Source organism: Plecotus auritus (genome assembly GCF_963455305.1).
Source record: "Plecotus auritus genome assembly, chromosome: 4".
Classification (NCBI taxonomy): domain Eukaryota; kingdom Metazoa; phylum Chordata; class Mammalia; order Chiroptera; family Vespertilionidae; genus Plecotus; species Plecotus auritus.
The window spans coordinates 26,010,682-26,029,584 of NC_137775.1; the positions used below are offsets into that span (position 1 = coordinate 26,010,682).

The 18,903-nt window shown below is 41.1% G+C and overlaps 1 protein-coding gene across 1 annotated transcript in view; it reads right to left on the reverse strand.

The window, feature by feature from the left end:
* MAP3K5 (mitogen-activated protein kinase kinase kinase 5) overlaps positions 1-18,903 on the reverse strand; it is a 167,488-nt gene that overhangs the window by 34,564 nt on the left and 114,021 nt on the right. The window contains exons 14-18 of the mRNA XM_080665978.1: positions 16,313-16,394; positions 11,122-11,255; positions 4,138-4,265; positions 3,578-3,714; positions 2,300-2,405 (exon numbers count right to left, since the gene is read on the reverse strand). Coding sequence (XP_080522104.1) covers positions 2,300-2,405; positions 3,578-3,714; positions 4,138-4,265; positions 11,122-11,255; positions 16,313-16,394 — 587 coding nt within the window. The remainder of the gene's footprint in view (positions 1-2,299; positions 2,406-3,577; positions 3,715-4,137; positions 4,266-11,121; positions 11,256-16,312; positions 16,395-18,903) is intronic.

An 18,903-nucleotide genomic window follows, 5' to 3' on the forward strand; every position in this document is an offset into this window, starting at 1 on the left:
GGATAGAGAGTCGGCCTGCGGACTGAAGGGTCCCAGGTTCTATTCTGGTCAAGGGCATGTACCTTGGTTGCAGGCACATCCCCAGTAGAGGGTGTGCAGGAGGCAGCTGATCAATGTTTCTCTCTCATTGATGTTTCTAACTCTCTAGCCCTCTCCCTTCCTCTCTGTAAAAAAATCAATAAAATATATATTTTTTTTATAAAAAGAGAGAGAGAGGAAGCAGGGAGAAGTTATTGAGGTAACGCAGGTGAGAAATGCAGGTGGCAGTGGAGGCAGTGAGGAACTATTCCAATTTTGGACACACTTTGAAGGTAGAGCCAATAGGTTTCCCTGATGGATTGGAGTGTGAGAAAAGAGACGCACCACGGATAATTCTAAGTTTGGAGTGGCCATTAACTGTGATGGGGAAAAGTGTGGGTGGAACAGGTCTGAGGAGGAGTTAATTAATTCCATTCAGCATGTTACGTCTAGTTTGAAGCGTAGCTCTATGACTGACTAGCTTTGTGACCTTGGGCAAGCTACTTAACCTCTTTGAACCTTAATTTTCTCACCCTAAACTGGGATAATAATACCTAAGGATTAGGGATGATATAATAATTTCAGTGAAATAACATATATAAAGCACTTAGCACAGTTGGGTATACACTCTATAGATGGTGGTTGCTGCTGCCTTCCCTCTCATCACATGACCAGGCGGTGAAATGGACCGAGGTCTCAGCACAGTTCATCAGAGGCTGACTAAGCACCAGGGACGTGGCTAGTTCTGAGGCCTACTGCTGAGAATCCAGGTCCGCACACCCAGCCTTCCTGACCAGCGCTGGAGACAGACTCAGCACATGAATCATACGTGTCACCACGGGAGGCCACTGAGAGAAGTACAAGCACAGGGCTCTGGATGACCACTTGACTAGAACTCCTTCGAGAACGAACAAAAAATGTTTTCAAGATTATCAGGAGATATTAAATTAACATCTTGCCCAAATAAAGTGTCTGAAAGTAGGGATTTTCCTCTCAGAAGTTACTGAGTATTGGAAGCATCTAAAATGTCTCTTGCCAAACTGAGATTGAATGAGAAAAAGAAACGTAAATACATGTAAAGTTACTAATAAATTAGAACCAATTTTGCTAAAAAAAAAAAAAAAATGCATTCTAAATGTGTTTAACTCTTTACCCTGAAATTCCCGTTGCTGTGAGAGTAGGAACTAGGCCAGAGGTGTCACTGATGGGATGTTCTGAGGAAAAAGCATATGGAATTTCTCTCTTTTCCCCCTTCCAGGCTTCCAGAATAGATACTTCAGCAAGGTGGAGAGAAATACTGACTGAAGCAAGAAGGTCAAAGCAGAGAGCAAAGGGTAGATTAAAAAAAAATCTGAGCCTTATCATTTATAAACTGTTGTGACTTCGATGTCCCTTTTCTCTCAATTTCCTCATCTGAAAAATGGAGGTACTACCACCTACCTCACAGAACTAAGAAATGGGGACATCTGGCCATTTTGCTTAATTCATTATCTTCCCCCCCCCCCCCCCAAATCTTTCTCTCCTAATAATAATACTTCACGAGAAATAGCAGAATGGAGTGCTAAGAACTTGGAATGGAGAGCAGGGCTGAGGTTTCAGAGGCCTCCCGGTACAGTCTATACATGGTAGTCATGAATCTCTCTGAGCCTCGATTTCCTCTTGGCCACTGCTGCCTTTTTAGAAGCCCCTGTTTCTCCGCCCTCCCAGGACTTTGCTCTAAAGGCCACGCAGTGGTTGCATTGCCTAACCTCGGAGGAAAGCTCTCTCCCCACCCCACTTCTGAGTTGGTGAGTCACTTCCTCTTTCAGGATTGAAAGGGACTGAAATCCTGCAGTTATTTATGTTGTGAGCAGGGGAATGCATCACGGGGAGTAAACAGATTAGAAAAGAGGGAATTCATAGGCCACAAGGGAAGTGATTAAGGTATGAGTAAGAATCACAGAGAGGTTAGGCTGAAAAATGTTTTTAAAAAATCTTGTCAGAGTTCTATTGATTGTAGGCCAAACAGGAGAGAAGTAATGACATGAAAAGAAAAACGAACAAATGAAGAGTTAAAAAAAAAAATCTTCAGTAGCATTAAGTAAGGAGACTGAATAGGTCATATAAATACAAGATGAGAAAAGGGCCAGATCAAATTCTGTATATTATTTTTCAGTAATCATCAAAAGATATCAACATTAGTATTTGCGAGGACAACTAAATTTATCTCTTACATTATGCTCAAACACAGCAATTATTTCTTTAATTACATAAGATCTGTATCATCATTGCAAAAACATACCAGTAAAAGTTTCAGTGCTTGGGTTTATGCCAGCAAGCCTCTTTGATGTCCCGAAGTCAGAGATCTTGAGAACACCACTATAGGTATTAATCAACACATTGTCACCCTACAAAAGAGAGGCCTTTAATAAAAAACATGACATTTCTTCCAATCCTGTGTATTGTTGGCTCGCAAATCCAATAAGAAAAGGTGTCCTTAGAGCAAACAAGGACACGAATTCTGTATTCTTCATTAATAGTTAATCTCAACAAGGAGTTCTTGACACCATTTTTGTTCATATGTTATCAGTTGTCCACAATTGCCGCTTGGGTCACAAGGTCAAACATGGTTAGTTAGAGCTTGCTACAGTTTACAGACAGCAGGGGTTGTCTATGCATGGTACATGTATAATAAGTTCAATTATGATAGTCACAATTCCCCAGTCACTTTACTTTCTTTTCTATGTTGTTTTACTTATTTTTCCAGAATAATAAGATATATCACAAATAAATAGGCATTTGGGTTGATTTTAGGGTAAAAATATTTACTTTCCATAGTCCAGCCTTTGTCAGAAATTTAGTTCTGAATATTCGCATTTTAAAGAGAATCTACTAAGTTTTCTAATATTAGTTTAATCCATGAATATGTGATGGTTGTGAGAAACGAAGATTTCTTTTTTCTCTTAATATATTTTATTGATTTTTTTACAGAGAGGAAGGGAGAGAGATAGAGAGTTAGAAACACTGATGAAAGAGAAACATTGATCAGCTGCCTCCTACATAACCCTTTCGGGGATCGAGCCCACAACCAAGCTACATGCCCTTGACCGGAGTCAAACCCAGATGCTTCTTCAGTCCTCGGGCCGATGCTCTATCCACTGAGCCAAATCAGTTAGGGTTCTTTTTTCCTTCTAATCATTTATTCATTGATTCAATAAATATTTACTGAGCAGATACCATGGGCAAGGATACAAAGATTAACCAGCCTCTAAATTCCCAGAAGCAGGGACCATCCTCCTGTTCATTTTGTTCTGCTGTGCCAAAACTCACACGGAACAGTGCCAGGCACATAGTGGAAGCTCTATCTTTGCTGGTTGAACATAGTTAAGGAGTTTATTCCTTACATAGGTAAGATATGAACATCAATAACTGATTCAAGACAGAGCAATATCTTCTATTTCTATTTCTAAGATTTATTTATTCACCATTCTAAGTTAATACCCATAACATAACATGGTTTTTGCAAATAAAACAATTACCCAATAAGGAACATACAAAAATGAATCCCAATTCATCCTACCTTTATATCCCGGTGAACTATCTGATTGTCATGGAGGTATTTTAATCCTTCGAGTATTTGCTTTGTATAAAACCCAATTGTCTGCTCATTGTCTTTCAATGGGCCCCATTTTGAACGAAGGAGAGCCGAAAGACTTCCTGTAAAGTAGGGAAAAACAGCGGATAAAATCTTAATCCAAATGAGTTCTTTAAGTACATTAATAAAGTAACACTAATTTAAGCTAACATTTATTGGTTATTTACAGTGGTGCAGGAACTGTACTGATACAAGGGCTCATATATGAAGAGGCAAGTGTCCTTGCTCTGAAGATGCTCATTATCAAGTAGTAAGTAGTAAAAAGCCATTCATTTGCTAACCTTAATCCAAGTCACAATGATTGATATTAAAATTATTTCAGATACTTATGTTTTCTAATAAAATGGAAGGTAATGCAATGTGGCTAACTTTTCTTTTAACTCAGACCAATTAAGACCTGTAAACCTGTAAATCCCATTCAGGTTTACTCCTCTTCAAGGCCCTAGAAATTTGTAGTTTTTAAAGGAAAAAAAAACATCTCTTACCTCCTGGAACCTGCTCCATGAAGATTTTAATGAAACCATTCTCACTGAAAGAACCCAGATACTGGACAATATTCTTGTGCTTCAGATGCTTATGCAATGCTATTTCTTCATGTAGGGGCTGGGAGTATCTAAAAGACATGCAAATGTTGATGAGCCAGTTGTGTTAGCCGGACTTTAGCATATAAGTTTACACAATGTAAAATGAAACTGTCGCTATTATACCCATATATAAAATCAAATATGACCATCTGAGGCCTTTATTTCTAATAACATAAATTCTGTGAAGTTGAAGGCCTGGTAAGGTCTGAGGGGAAATGTGCCAGGCACTTTTCTAAGCCTTTTGTATACATTAACTCATTTTTCACAACCACTCCATTAAGGCTATTAAGATGATCATTTTACAGATGAGGAAACTGATTCATAAAGAGGATGACTAATCTGCCCCAGATTGCAAAGCTAGTGACAGAATTAAGATTTGAACCCAGGAAAATAGAAATAATCCCCATAGCTTGCTGTCTCATAATATAACTTAGTAGGGCCTCACTGGCCATAATTCCATTGGTCTCATAACAACGTAACTTTACTATTCCATTTATATTCCAAGTTTCCTTGAGCCTCTTGCTTTGAAATCCTCACATTACTATGTTCACCAATTCTATTATATCAGGCTTTAAAAAAAATTAAATCCCAGCCAAGACTATACACTATACAGCTTTAAACCAGACTTCAACATCATGTACTTGGTATATGTTGTTTTATCAAATTATAAAACGAAAGTATTTCATATTTCTGGAACAGACAGAACAACACTTTTGATGACTACTTGAGGAACTATAAAACTTTCAGAATCTTAGCCTTGAACCCACTGTAGCTCTAATATAATTATTATACAACTAACTATGGCAAGATGTCAGCAATGATAAACAGACTATCAAAACTATTCCCGAATTTTTTCCCCTGCTCTACAATGAAGGCTACAGGTGTGAAAGGCACTAACTACTAAGCCATATTAAGTACAAATGTGATATCTCATAACTTGCTTCAGTCTTACATGCAAGCAGAGCTCAGATCTTACTATGATAAATCCATATAGGCAGGATGGATTTTTTTGAATGTCAATAACAAATATTAGAATTGGTTAGTACTGAATAATACTATATTCATGAAGCTTTTCAGGATAAACTAAAGCAATATTAGATTACAAAAATCCAAATTTGTTTAATTTAAACAAACTTTTATAAACTGTGAACTAATACTCAGAAAACTGCCAACAAGAAACAATTGACTTTTAGTCCTTTTATCTTCCTTTAGAATAGCTCTAGGAACTATGAAGGCAGCTATTAACATGAGCCCTTTAAGAGGATATCAGTGAAGAACACCACCATTTTGATAATTGCTTGAATGAGCTAACACAAAAAATACCAGTAAAAAATGTTACCAATAAGATGCTTAGGTAATGACTCTAAACTATGAAGACATTTGCAAGTTATTTTTTCCATGGGTTGTAAATCACTTTAATAACACTAGTTAATAAGATTGCTCTTGATATGCATGAAATAAATTAGTGGCAAATATTGGCCTTATTGTACAGGTTTATCAAGATGACTATATGACCTTAATCAAGTGACTAACTCAGTTTGTGATGAACCAAAGGTTTCCCATCTCCTAACCCTCTATTGAAAATCAATTATGATTGTTTAAATGTAAGATCCTGGAGAAACAAACATATGCCACCCCCTTACCTCCTCATTAGGTAACCAAAGGATAGCTCAAAAATTACAATAATAATCAGGATTCATTCTAGTTAAGAATAAGAATGCTTCTCCAATGTGGAAATGGCTATTAACACTCAGCAATTCTCACTAAGTGTAAATGAAAGTATAAGTGCCAAGCGCTGCATGAGCACGAAATTATAATTTGTTCAGGTCAATAAGCTATGCTTATCTATGGGACTTATAAGGAAATCCTATTTATTTTCAATTAGCTGTAACAATGGAAAGAAGAAATGATATAGATCAGAGATGCTTACATATATTCTGCTTTGAAAAGTCATTAATCTACTAGAGGCCCAGTGCACAAAATTTGTGAACTTGGAGGGGGGTGGTCCCCTCAGTCTGGCCTGCACCCTCTCGCAGTCCAGGAGCCCTCAGAGGATATCCAACTGATGGTTTAGGCCCGCTCTCCCTTGGACATCCTTAGCACTGCTGAGGAGGCAGGAGAGGCTCCCGCCCCCCGCCACTGTGCTCGCCAGCTGTGAGCCCAGCTTCTGGCTGAGCAGTGCTCCCCATGTGGGAGCGCACTGACCACCAGGGGGCAGCTCCTGCATTGAGCATCTAACCCCTGGTGGTCAGTGTGCATCAAAGCGACCAGTCATTCCACCGTTGGGTTGATTTGCATATTAGCCTTTTATTATATAGCATATTGTCTCCAGAGCAACTACTCTGAGTCAAATTCCCACTACAACCATCTAAACCAGTGGTTCCCATATTGGATGGACATTTGCATCCCTTGGAAGGCCTTTAAAAAATATCATAGGCCCAACCCTGAATTTTTGGGGTAGGACCCGAATATCAGTATTTTTACAAGTTCCCCAATTAGCTCTAATATACAGCTGGAGAGAGAATAACTGATCTAAATAAATAGCTCAGGGGTGACTAGACTGTTAGAGGAAGAAGCCAACCTGAGATTAACAACTAGCTGGGACTATAATAGTGTATTTCCTCTAACTCACTCTTACTACACTCTGATTCTCTAACAAAATGTTTATAGAGTGTGAAGGAAACACACAAGATACTTTTTACTGCTATGATCCTTCATTACAGATGGCAATGTTTAGTGTATGCTGGATCATGCATTATTCACACCCATCCTACTACTTCAGTAATTATCCTAACTGCTATCTTTTAAAATGCAACATCAAAACCTCTCCAGGGCACACAGATGTAAACACCCTTGTGTGTTGCATCTCACAATAATATGATAGACTTTATTGTAATCTTCTTTTTTTAAAAAAAATATATTTTATTGATTTTTTTACAGAAAGGAAGGGAGAGGGAGAGGGATAAAGAGTTAGAAACATCGGTGAGAGAGAAACATTGATCAGCTGCCTCCTGCACGTCCCCCACTGGGGATGTGCCTGCAAAGCAAGGTACATGCCCTTGACCAGAATCGAACCTGGGACCCTTCAGTCCACCTGCCAATACTCTATTCACTGAGCCAAACCAGTTAGGGCTGTAATCTTCTTTTATTGATAAAAAGAAGATGCCCTGTACCAGGTACTGAAGAGAAGGGCCTGTCATGCATGTTCTGAACAGCCCACATTACGCCAAATGCACTGTTACAAAATACGACCTTGCTGCTGTTGGTGTGCTTTGTGTGCATAGTGGCAGTTGAATAAACATACGTTACAAAGATGATTTTAAAAGTGGCTTTCTTCCAAGTACCTACTTACTAGTATATTCATCTGGGGGTAGAAGGGGAGGGGAAGTTACTAAAGATCAGTGAGTTTGCTGTAGCAATTTGATAGTGACAACCCCTTATTATTTCAAAATATACTCTATGCATATATTACTTAGGAACCATTAGGAATATTTAACAAAAAATTTAATATGACAAATTGACACATATTATTCTAGGTATTTAATGAATAAGTTCTATCACCGTTTTAAGAATTCATAAATATATCTCAAAGAGGAAATGCTGCAACAATAGCATAGAAAACATGAAACCATGCGTGGCAGACAGCAACAGCTGTGTGCCTAGCAAGCATCTGTTCTTCCTCTTTCTATTATTTTGGTTGGAGAAACAAATGGTCAGCTGGATATTTCTGGAAAAGTTTATCTTCCTTTTTCTTCTTCCTGCCTGGAATGTGGATCTGAAGGCTGGAGGCAGAGAGGTCACCTGTGCAAGTCACACCCTAAAGATGGAGAGGCAGAAAGAGATGTGGGAGCTGGGACACAGGTTTCATGTGTCTTTTTCAGCCTGGGGTAGTTAGAGAAGGCTTGTCTGATGGCTTAGAATTTCAACTGAGAACTAAATGATAAAATGAGGCAATCCTGCTGAGTTTTGGGGAATGAACCTTGGTGTGCTTGATGGATAGGGAGAGGTCAGTGTGGCTGTAGTGGAGGAGGTGAGGCCACAGAGGGAGGCAGATGTCTATGCTGAGGGTTCTGGTTTTACGCTGGTTACAAGTGAAGGGTGTTTATTTTTTAAAGAGTTTGGGAATGATTTCTTTTTCTCTTTTAAAAAAATATATTTTTATTGGTTTCAGAGAGAAAGGGAGAGGGAGAGAGAGGCAGAACTATCAATGATGAGAGAGAATCATTGATCAGCTGCCTTCTGCACACCCCCTACTGGGGATCAAGCCCGCAACCCGGGCATATGCCCTTGACCAGAATCGTCGGCCAAACCAGCTAGGGCACAATTGAAGGGTTTTAAGTGGTAGTGACAAGATGTGATTTCAACTTCAGAAAGGTCTCTCTGGCTTCTCTGAGGAGGGATGGAGTTGGGGGGAGGAAACAGTGAAAGCAGAGCCTAGTTACAAGGTATTTGCAGTAGGGAGTCTGGATGAGAGACCTGGAGGCCTAGAGTTGTGATGGGAGTGGAAAAATTCAGAATAGACTGCAGAGGCTGAGACAACAGTACAACTTGCTGATGGAGTTGATGCAAAGTGAGAGAGAGAGGAATCCAAACGAATCCTAGGTTTTAGCCTGAACAGCTGGATAGAGGGGGTAATCTTAACTGAGACATGGAGTACTTCAAGTAGAGTACATTTGGGTTTGGTAAAAACTCATGGTTCAGTTTTTACCATCTTAACCTGGAAGTGCCTTTTAGACTTACAAGTGGAGAGGTTGGGAAGACAGATGACCCAGGAAGCTTAGGAGAGTGTCTTTTCTAAAGAAAACTGGACATGTGACCCTACTACCATGGACACAGAAAAGTGGACTCGAGGAAGCCTAAGTAAGTCCATGATGCAGCCCAGCATTAAAGTCTGGCCAAATAAGGACTTTAATAACACTGGACTCAATGCAATCCTTTCTCTTTCAGAGTGTGAATGCACAACACATGGAAAATGTATACAGTTTTTGTAGGAGCAGTATCTCATGGAGAGAAGACACAACAAAAGCCACTAGGGCAGCAGAAATCATGAGGTCGGGAGAAGAGATAATGAGTGGTTGGAGAAGCCAATGGTAGAATAGAACAGTAGAGCCAGGAGCAACAGAAAATCCTGTTACCAGAGCTGTTTCTCCCCTGAACAACTTTCTTGTTTCCAAACAAGTCCCCACTATGTGTGGTTCATACCATTTCTTCAAAAATGTCTCCTGTTCTTTTCTCTCTCTTTCCCTTCTGTTATTCCCACTAGGCAGGCGTGTGTTACACCTCTTGCAGTTGTCCCACAGTCTTGGATACTCTGTCCTCTCTTTTTCAGTCCTAGCTTTTCAGTTTTGGAATATTCTACTGACATAGCCTCAAGCATAGAGATTGAGCTAGGCATCCACCCCATCAAATGCATTCTTCATTTCTGTTACTGGTTTCTCACTAGTATGTCTATTTGGTTCTCTCTTAGGATTTCCACCTCTCTGCTGGCATTGCCACCTGTTCTTACATGCTGCCTACTTTATCCAGGAGAGCCCTTAGCATACTCATCATAACTGTTTTACATTCCTGGTCTGATTATTCCAACATCATGGCCATATCTGAGACAGTTCTGATCCTGGCTCTGTCTCTTCAAACTGTGCCTTTTGCCTTTTAGTATGCTTTGTAATTTTTGTTGAAAGCCAGGCATGGTATGACAGGTAAAGGAACTCTTGGAGGGGAAGCATTCTAGTATTTTAGTGAGCCTGTGCCACTGGGCTGTGAACTGCACCAGTGCTCCTCAGTCCACCCCAAACCCTTTAGGTGGGCCAGGATGGCTAGAAAGGGCTGGAGTTGGGCATTTCCCTTCGCCCAGGTTGGTTAGGCTCTGACAACACCCCAATAGGCGAGGCCCTGGTAAAAAATGCTTTCTCCTGAGGGCAGGCCTTGTTAAGAACAGAATGCTCTGGTGTATTTCAAAATTATTCCTTTCCCCCAACCCCTCAGAAGTATGAGGGCATTTTCTTCTGCATGCACTGTGAGGATCGAGTGGTGCTCCTGAAGGCAAAACTCACAATAGTGTGGGTCTCCTCTATGACTGTCTCTCCAATCTGGGGGGCAGCGGCTTGAGTGATCTTACTTCTCTGATGACTCAACACACAGAATGGTTTGAGTTAGTCATTAAAAAAAAAAACTGCCGAAACCGGTTTGGCTCAGTGGATAGAGCGTCGGCCTGCGGGCTGAAAGGTCCCAGGTTCGATTCCGGTCAAGGGCATGTACCTTGGTTGTGGGCACATCCCCAGTAGGAGGTGTGCAAGAGGCAGCTGATCGATGTTTCTCTCTCATCGATGTTTCTAACTCTCTATCCCTCTCCCTTCCTCTCTGTAAAAAATCAATAAAATATATTTAAAAAAAAAACCAAAAAACTGATTTCTAACATTTATAAGCAGCAAATTTAACATTAATACCAACAACTAACCCTTAAGAAGAGCTGCCGATTTCTGTGTGTTTGGCTTTCTATTTGTTGTTAAGATGGAGTGACAACTTCCAACCTCCTTTAACTGCTGAACTGGAAACTGGAACCTCTGCTTAGAACAGCTTCAGATAGTGCTGGTTCCCCACGTCCCCCTATAACAAACCACAGCTCTCTGACATAACCCGGGCCCAACACACACAGGGCCATTCTTTCTTCCACTCTTTAGGAGTCCTGTCCCTGTTACCTCAGAGATGCTGTCCTTTCCCACCAGTCTTGTAATTAAGTCACTGATGATGCAGCAGCTTAACCTCACAGGGAGCTCATTAAAACCACAGAGTTTTCAGACGGCGTTTCACCAAAATATTCTCTAAAAGGCTACACACAACCCCCAAATACCTTAGAAAACAGCTCTTTATTAACCACAATTACTATACCTGCTATCTCTCTCTGGGATTTCCTTAATGGCGATTCTGACTTGGTTGCTCAGGTCTCGACCTGCATAGACTATCCCGTAAGTGCCTTTTCCTAAAACGACTCTGTCACCATTTTCGTCATATTCATAGTCATACTACAAAAGGAAAAATGGAGAGAGAATATTGAAACATTAGTTGCATTCTACATTTTGAACATCAATGTTTTCCAAGAGCATTTTTCCTTATTTTAGCAGATGGCTATACAAGGGAAACAATAAGATGAAATTCAAAAAAAGCAGCTTTAAGAACCAAAAAATAGACATTCACAATATTAACCAGATTGTGTGCTCATGTTTTCACAGCTGGTACAAATACAGTGGGGACTAGGTATTTAAATCCGTAAGAGTTTTTTTCAAAAGCCCACTTGGATTCTTTTACCCACTAAATCCTGTTTTTCACTGACTCTAGAGATAAGCATGGTTAGTATCAATACCTATCACATCTAATTAATCTTTCTTTTGTTTTTCAGCTTCTGGTGCTATTAAAGCATTTCACACTCTACTAGGAGGATAAAACCACTGAAAGGCTTTGGGTAAGAAGAAAAATGTGAGGGCTTACTAGTTTGCCTGGCCCATAAAGGACAGAGAGTTATCTAGACGGTGGTCAGAGAAAGTAGAACAGAGCTGGGACAAGAGCCAAGGGAAGGCAGGGTATGTTAACTCACAGAAATGGAGAAAAAGAGGAGCAGCGGGGAAAGGAATGTTTAAAAAAAAATAAAAGGTAGAATTACACCGCTTATGTATTTTGCATTTTATTTCTATGGCAATAGGCTAGCAAATCGGGTTGTTGCTAAGGGAAACGGCTGCATTTTGAAGCAACGATGGGAATACTTCTGGAATCATCCCTCTATTGTTGCCTGCCCAGACCAATCTGAACTGGAGCTGGAAAGAGAATCAGCATAGGAAGGCAAATGACAAAGTGGTGACTCACGTAGTCCTTGCATGGTCAAGGGACCGACAGTAAAGCGACCTTGGAAAAAGCCATGCACTTCCTTCTGTACTTAATCACATTAACGGAGTGGTCACCTCAAAGACCCAAATAGTACCTTGGTTAATTTTCAGTATCGCCTTCTTAATAAAGAAATATGAAAACAAGAAATAACTATTAATAATATCAATAGAATGCTAAAATTGCTGCAGGTACACATATCAGGTTTGATTGATCTCTCCTCCCTCAGATCTTTACTCAACTATCACCTTGTAAGGGAGCCTTCCCTGGCTGCCTTGTCTAAAACTGCGCACCCCATTACACTGTCACTTCCTAATTCCTTCCTTGCTTTTTCTCCAAACATACGACAAGTTTTACTTATTCATGTTGTTTATTGTTCACTAGAATGTAAGCTCAGTGAGGGATTTTCCTCTGTTGTTCTCTGCTGTGTCCCCAGCACCTAGAACAGTGCCTACCGCATAGTAGGGGTCCAATAAATATTTGAGTGAATTGATGAGATACACTTGGACCCACAAATGTGGTATGACAATTACTTTAAGCTGAATGAAAACATCTAAATAAGTAGCAGCTGCAGAAAAACCCTTAGCTAAACTTCTTGTGCTGACTTAAGCAAAGCCTCTTGAAAGCTGCCATAACCTCTCTCTGGGAGGTTTAGGACCACTCATCCCTGGATGAGAAATGACAAAGGCAAAACCTTTCCAAAAGTTTCTGTACCTTCCACTTGCTTCTACTTAGTTTCCCTTGCTTTTTTCCCCTTGAAGTCCTATTAAGGATTTTTCTTGGTAAAATAAATAAACTCTTAATTCTAGCCGTTCAGGAGCCACTTCTTTGTATGTTCCCATATACATGAATAAACTTTATCTTTTCTCCTGTTAATGTGTCTTTTGTCAGTTAATGTGCAGGTCCCCATCAGTGAACCTAAGTTGGTAGAGGAAAAACTTTCCTTCTGCCAACAGGATGAATGAATAACAAATTGACACTCATATCATACAACACTCTAAGTGACATATTTTCTCAGACAGAGTGGTAACTGGGTATTGAGCTTTAGATATGAACAAAAATAGAAAAAGGATGCTCAAGAAACTTGATGATTCCAAATGTATTTAAATGAATTCTAAACTATAATTCACTGTTTGTGAGAGCAAATCATCAGGAAAGGAGATGGTAAGGTATTTCATCATCCTGCAGATGTTTGAGTCAAAGGAAAACCTTGCTTTTATCTTGCTTGTCCCCACTCCATCCCCAAATGGGTCACCTTTCCCTTTATGCACACTATGTATAAAACAGGTGCACAGGGCCAGCTGCTATGACTGTCTCAGGCTTGTTTCAATCATAAGCTCATTTTGATAAAACAGTGAGGTAAAAATGCAGAAAAAGAAGGATGTTGGGGGAAAAGAGAGAGAAGAAAGGAGGGGGAGAGAGAGAGAGGAGGGACAGATGGAAGGAGAATATATCTATGTGTTTGGGAGAGGAGTGAAGAGGGAGACACAACATATTTTGTATTGAGCACCAGAAGTACCTCAGTCATTTTTTTTCAAGCAAATAAGAAAAGAAGATGAAAAGATAATGGGTTGATAATGGCTGGATTATGGTATTCAGCTTAATTATGGTATTCATTCTTTCATTGATTAAACAACCTTCAAGCCAATTTACCAGCATTTATTCTGCCCCCTTCAATCCATAGCCCCCTCCCCTCAGTTTGAGATACTGCTTAAACAATTCTGGTTTTGTCATACCCACCCCCACCAGCTTCAAACTTTTTAAAGCCTTCTGACTGTACTTCTGCTTGGATACCCGGTACCATGTGAGACTATGTGATTAAAACAGGTAGAATCTTGGCCAGGTGTCTCAGTTGGTTGGAGTGTCGTTCCGTGTACCAAAGGGTTGTGAGTTCAATTCCCAGTCAGAACACCTACCTAGATTGCAGGTTTGATCCCCAGTTAGGGTGTGTACAGGAGACACCCTATCGATGTTTTTGTTTTTTTTTTTTTTTTCTCTCTCTCTCTTCTCTCTCTCTCTCTCAAAAACATATTCTCAGGTGAAAATTTTTTTAAAAAAGGGGGCTATAACCATGATCTAGCCTTGGGATGTTAAGAGTTTGGTGCAGACTACCAAATTACAATGCAATGAGAAGAGCTAGGGCAGAGGAGTATAGGTAAAAATGTTATGAGAGTAGAGCAAAGTGAAAAGAGGTGTTGAAAACTGATTCAAAGAAAAAAATGACATGAATTGGATCTCAAAAAATTAGGGTGCAGCCAATCAAGTGGGACAGAGCAGAAAAAGCATGTGGAGTTGGACATCTGCAGGTCAAGCCCCAAAACAGGCTGTCTGGAAAACAGAAAAGAATTTGGCACTGCCGTACCGTAGGGTGCAAAGGAAAGGGTAAGTTATAGCCAGACAGTTAAGAACATCGTTATAATTAGGGGAGTCACAGGATTAAATCCACAAGAGATCTGTCTGCTGATGACAGAGACAGTTTATTGACAGAGGAGAGAGATCAGGCCACGCGGGAGATGATAAAGACCTGAGAATGAAATGAAGGGCCTGGAGGGAAGACTGGGTGTGGGGGTAAGACAGGCTGGAGTGGCAGTTTCTCTGAGATGTCTGGCTTGGGTTATTGGGCAGATGTCCTGCTCTTAGTGAAGCTATTGGATGGCTGGGAGAACAAATATGGGAACCACAGATGGTAAGTGTTAGAACCCTTATGATTAACTGTAATCTAATCAATTATGAACTATATTCAATTGTTCAGTGATTTCAATATAAACTTAATAATACATTAAATTATTTACAATATGGGTTCATAATCCTTCCATGTCAAAATACAGCCTTGAGTCAAAAAACATGGCTTGGAATCAAAAGAAGTTGTTTCTGTTTCTGTTTAAAAATAGAAAAGTCCTCCCAAAGTGATATTGAGCTATATTTGAAAAACCTTGTACAGTTTGTACTAATCTTGAAATTATAAAATACTTGAGCTAAGAAAGGATATTTAAGATCTTCTTGTTCAACTCTCATTTAAGGAATGAGATCATCTGAGCCCAGTGGGAATATAAATGTTGTCCAAAGTTATAAAACTGGCTGTTGGCAAAGTTAAAACCAGAGCTCAAGGCTCCTGTTCCCCGCACAGGGATCTCACAAGAGCCAGGTATGATCAGAGAGGGTTCTGACCATGATCCAAAGAGGCTACATCTCTCCCACAATGGGACTGCCTCAAAGAAAGCTTACTATTTAAATCAGAAATAAAAGCAAATATTAACTTGGGCTTTGAATGAAAGTTTTCAAACATCAAAAATTCTAACGATTAGCTTAAAATTTGTGGCTTACAGGACCACATTAATAGCTAATATTTGCTGAATGTTGACACCACTCTAAGTGAAGTTAAAAACATCAAAAAATGTCTGGCTTTTCCAACATTTTAATTTTGTTTTGGGCCCAGGGACCTAAAAGGCTTCAGGAGTTATATTGAAACAATTTAAATTCTATCTCAAATTGAAGTAAAGATCAGATAACAATTATTCAGCATAAAAATCTTAATCAGCAAAGTCATCTTTCCTGTTTACAGTGTAAGGAATGGGAAGTGGAGGAATTATTTTTGGTATGTCATTTACAGGCTGAAGTTTGAGTTTAGTTTACAGTAATGAAATTAAGTCATTTTAACAAAATATTTAGAATACTGAAAAAATAATTGAACTAAGATGGCTGAAAACATCTAAGAAATGTAATAAAAGATATAATGAAATTATCATAAATTGTGCAAAAATATAAATTGAGGCTGTTTAATAACTCATATGGTGAAGGTGCTCTGGCCATGAACGGCACTGAGTGAGCGTGGGGGCCAAGGCAGAGCTCATGGTCTTCACGGCCCAGAACATCACTAGACCCTTTCACTAACGTTAAGCTGATGGAACACCCACGAAGAGAATGCCAGCAACCTCAAGAGTTGTGGCATGATGGCAAACTAAGCCAAAATGCTTAAGACAAGTATGTGTGAATTTACTGTATAGACTATCCAGATCGTTGGGAATACTGCAGAAGCCATTCTACGTCACAGATTTGAAATTTTTCGATGGAATGCCAAGGATAGAAGTCATATGCTCCTCCCCCACAACACTCTCCCTTCCTCAGTAAAGCTTAAAATAGTTCACTTTTTAAAATCAGTCATGGAGAAACTTTGTAAAGTTAACATGGAAACCTCAGGCATTACCTCCAGGGAGTCACCTTCACAGTCTCCTTCCTCCACGCCTCTCCCCTTCTCTTCGGTAATGGTGTTCACCATTTCAAAAAACCTACGATGAAAGTTGGAATGTGGTCACTCATAGTACATGAAACAAGTATGTTCCAAAGTGATTTCAGAGCAAAAAAAATAGGAGCTAAGAATGTCAGGCAATAAACAAACCATCAGTGTCAGAGTGAAAAATATGATTTTTCAAAAAGAAAACACAGGTTGGTAGGCTCTTCCAGAAATTTCCAACCTCATGCCCCACTTCATGTACAGAGTAATGTATATATAGTATAGAATTAGAACAGTGAGGCTGAGCTATTATTGTTTTGCTGCTGTTGTTATTTTATTTAAGTGGGACATAAAATAATACCCATATTCTAGAACAGTGTCTCTAAATTCTGAGGTGGCTATTTGATACAGTGTTGGCCACTACAACATTTGATCTCAGTGACTTAAATCTTCTGCCTGAGCACCTCAGTATCATACACACACGGCCCCATAAATACAGCCTGCAAAACGCTAATGTGAACCAGGAGCAGGCGCGCTTATATGTTTGTGACAGAAGCCACCTCTCTGTTGGTGACATTTTCTTCAGGAACTCTTCTTATAAAGTTTTCTTTCTTCTGGAGGCCGACTCAGAGCCAAGAAAAATAATTACAAGTGAGAAACCGATGTGCCCCGTGGAACGCTAGCTGTGCTATCCGTTCCAAGGAGATGCGAACGGCCTCCGGACATACAGTAAGGGAGGCACTGCGAACAGGTACTGTGAGAGCTGATGCTCTCGCGGGCAGGTCGTGCCGCGCACTGCCAGCCCAAAGGAAGAACAGGTTACCTACCAGGTAGAACCTTTCTTCTAACTCTGTACCAATGAGATAATAGAAAATATATACTGGTCTGTTCCCAGTTCCTGGCACAGGGCTCCTAAAACCCTCGTAGTTTTCTAAGTGGTAAGAACACTGCAGGCATCCCTTGTTCTAATATTTGGTCTTTGACCCCACCCCTGGCACAGGGCTCCTAAAACCCTCGTAGTTTTCTAAGTGGTAAGAACACTGCAGGCATCCCTTGTTCTAATATTTGGTCTTTGACCCCATCCCTGGCACAGGGCTCCTAAAACCCTTGAACAACCCCTAAGTGATAAGAGAAATAGCAGCATCTTTTGTTTTAGCAAGACTTTGCATGGGCACCTGGATGGGGGCTGGTCACAAGAAAGAACAAGCCATAATTAGGAACTTGGACTCTCAGCTTCACCTTTCATCTTCCATAGAGGGAGACAGGAGCTAAAAATAATGATTAATCATGTCTATGTGATAAAGCCTCCATGAAACTCCAATAGTACAGGGTTCAAGGAGCTTCCAGACTAGCAAATACATTGCTGCCAGGAAGGTAACACACTGCAACTCCATGGGGACAGATGTTCCTGTGCTTTGGGACCCTCCTGGACCTTGCCCTATGTATCTTTTCATCTAGCTATTCATCTGTTCCCGGTATCATATCCTTCCATTAAACTGGTAAACATAATCAAACGCAAGCAGGGGCCATTAGAACCTCTGACCTACAGGCAGTTGGTCAGAAGCTCAGGTGAGATAACCGGGGCTTGCAACTGGCATCTACAGTGGGGGCAGAAAATCTTGTGGGACTGAGCCTTTAACCTGTGGGATCAGACACTATCTCTTAAACAGATATTGTTAGATATGAGTTAAATTGTAGGATACTCAGCTGGTGTCACAGAGAATAGCTTGTTGGTAATCAGAAATAAAGTAATTTATTAAAGGGAGTCCCCAAAATTCTGATAAACATACCACATAATTATAAATACTAGAGGCCTGGTGCACGAAATACATGAATGGGGTGTGTGTCCCTCAGCCCAGCCTGCACTGTCTCCAATCTGGGACCCCCCAGGATATCCTTGTGGGATCGGGCCTAAACAGGCAGTCGGACATCCTTTCACAATCCAGGACTGCTGGCTCCCAACCGCTCGCCTGCCTGCCTGCCTGATTGCCCCTAACTGCTTCTGCCTGCCAGCCTGATCACCCCCTAACCACTCCCCTGACAGCCTGAATGACACCTAATTACTCCCCTGCTGGCCCGATTGCCCCTAACTGCCCTCCCCTGCCAGCCTGGTCACCCCTAATTTCCCTCCCTTGCCAGCCTGGTCACCCCTACCTGCCCTCCCCCACAGGCCTGGTCCCCTGCAACTGCCCTCCCCTGCAGGCCTGGTCCCCCCCAACTGCCCTCCCATGCCAGCCTGATTGCCCCTAACTGCCCTCCCCTGCAGGCCTGGTTGCCCCTAACTGCCCTTCCCTGCCGGCCCAGTCACCCCTAACTGCCCTCCCCTGCCAGCCTGGTCGCCCCTAACTGCCCTCCCCTGCAGGCCTGGTTCCCCCCAACTGCCCTCACCTGCAGACCTAATTGCCCCCAACTGCCCTCCCCTGCTGGCCTGGTCCCCCCCAACTGCCCTCCCCTGCAGGCCTGGTCCCTCCCAACTGCCCTTCCCTGCTGGCCATCTTGTGTCCACATGGGGCAGCCATCTTTGACCACATGGGGGCAGCCATCTTGTGTGTTGGAGTGACGGT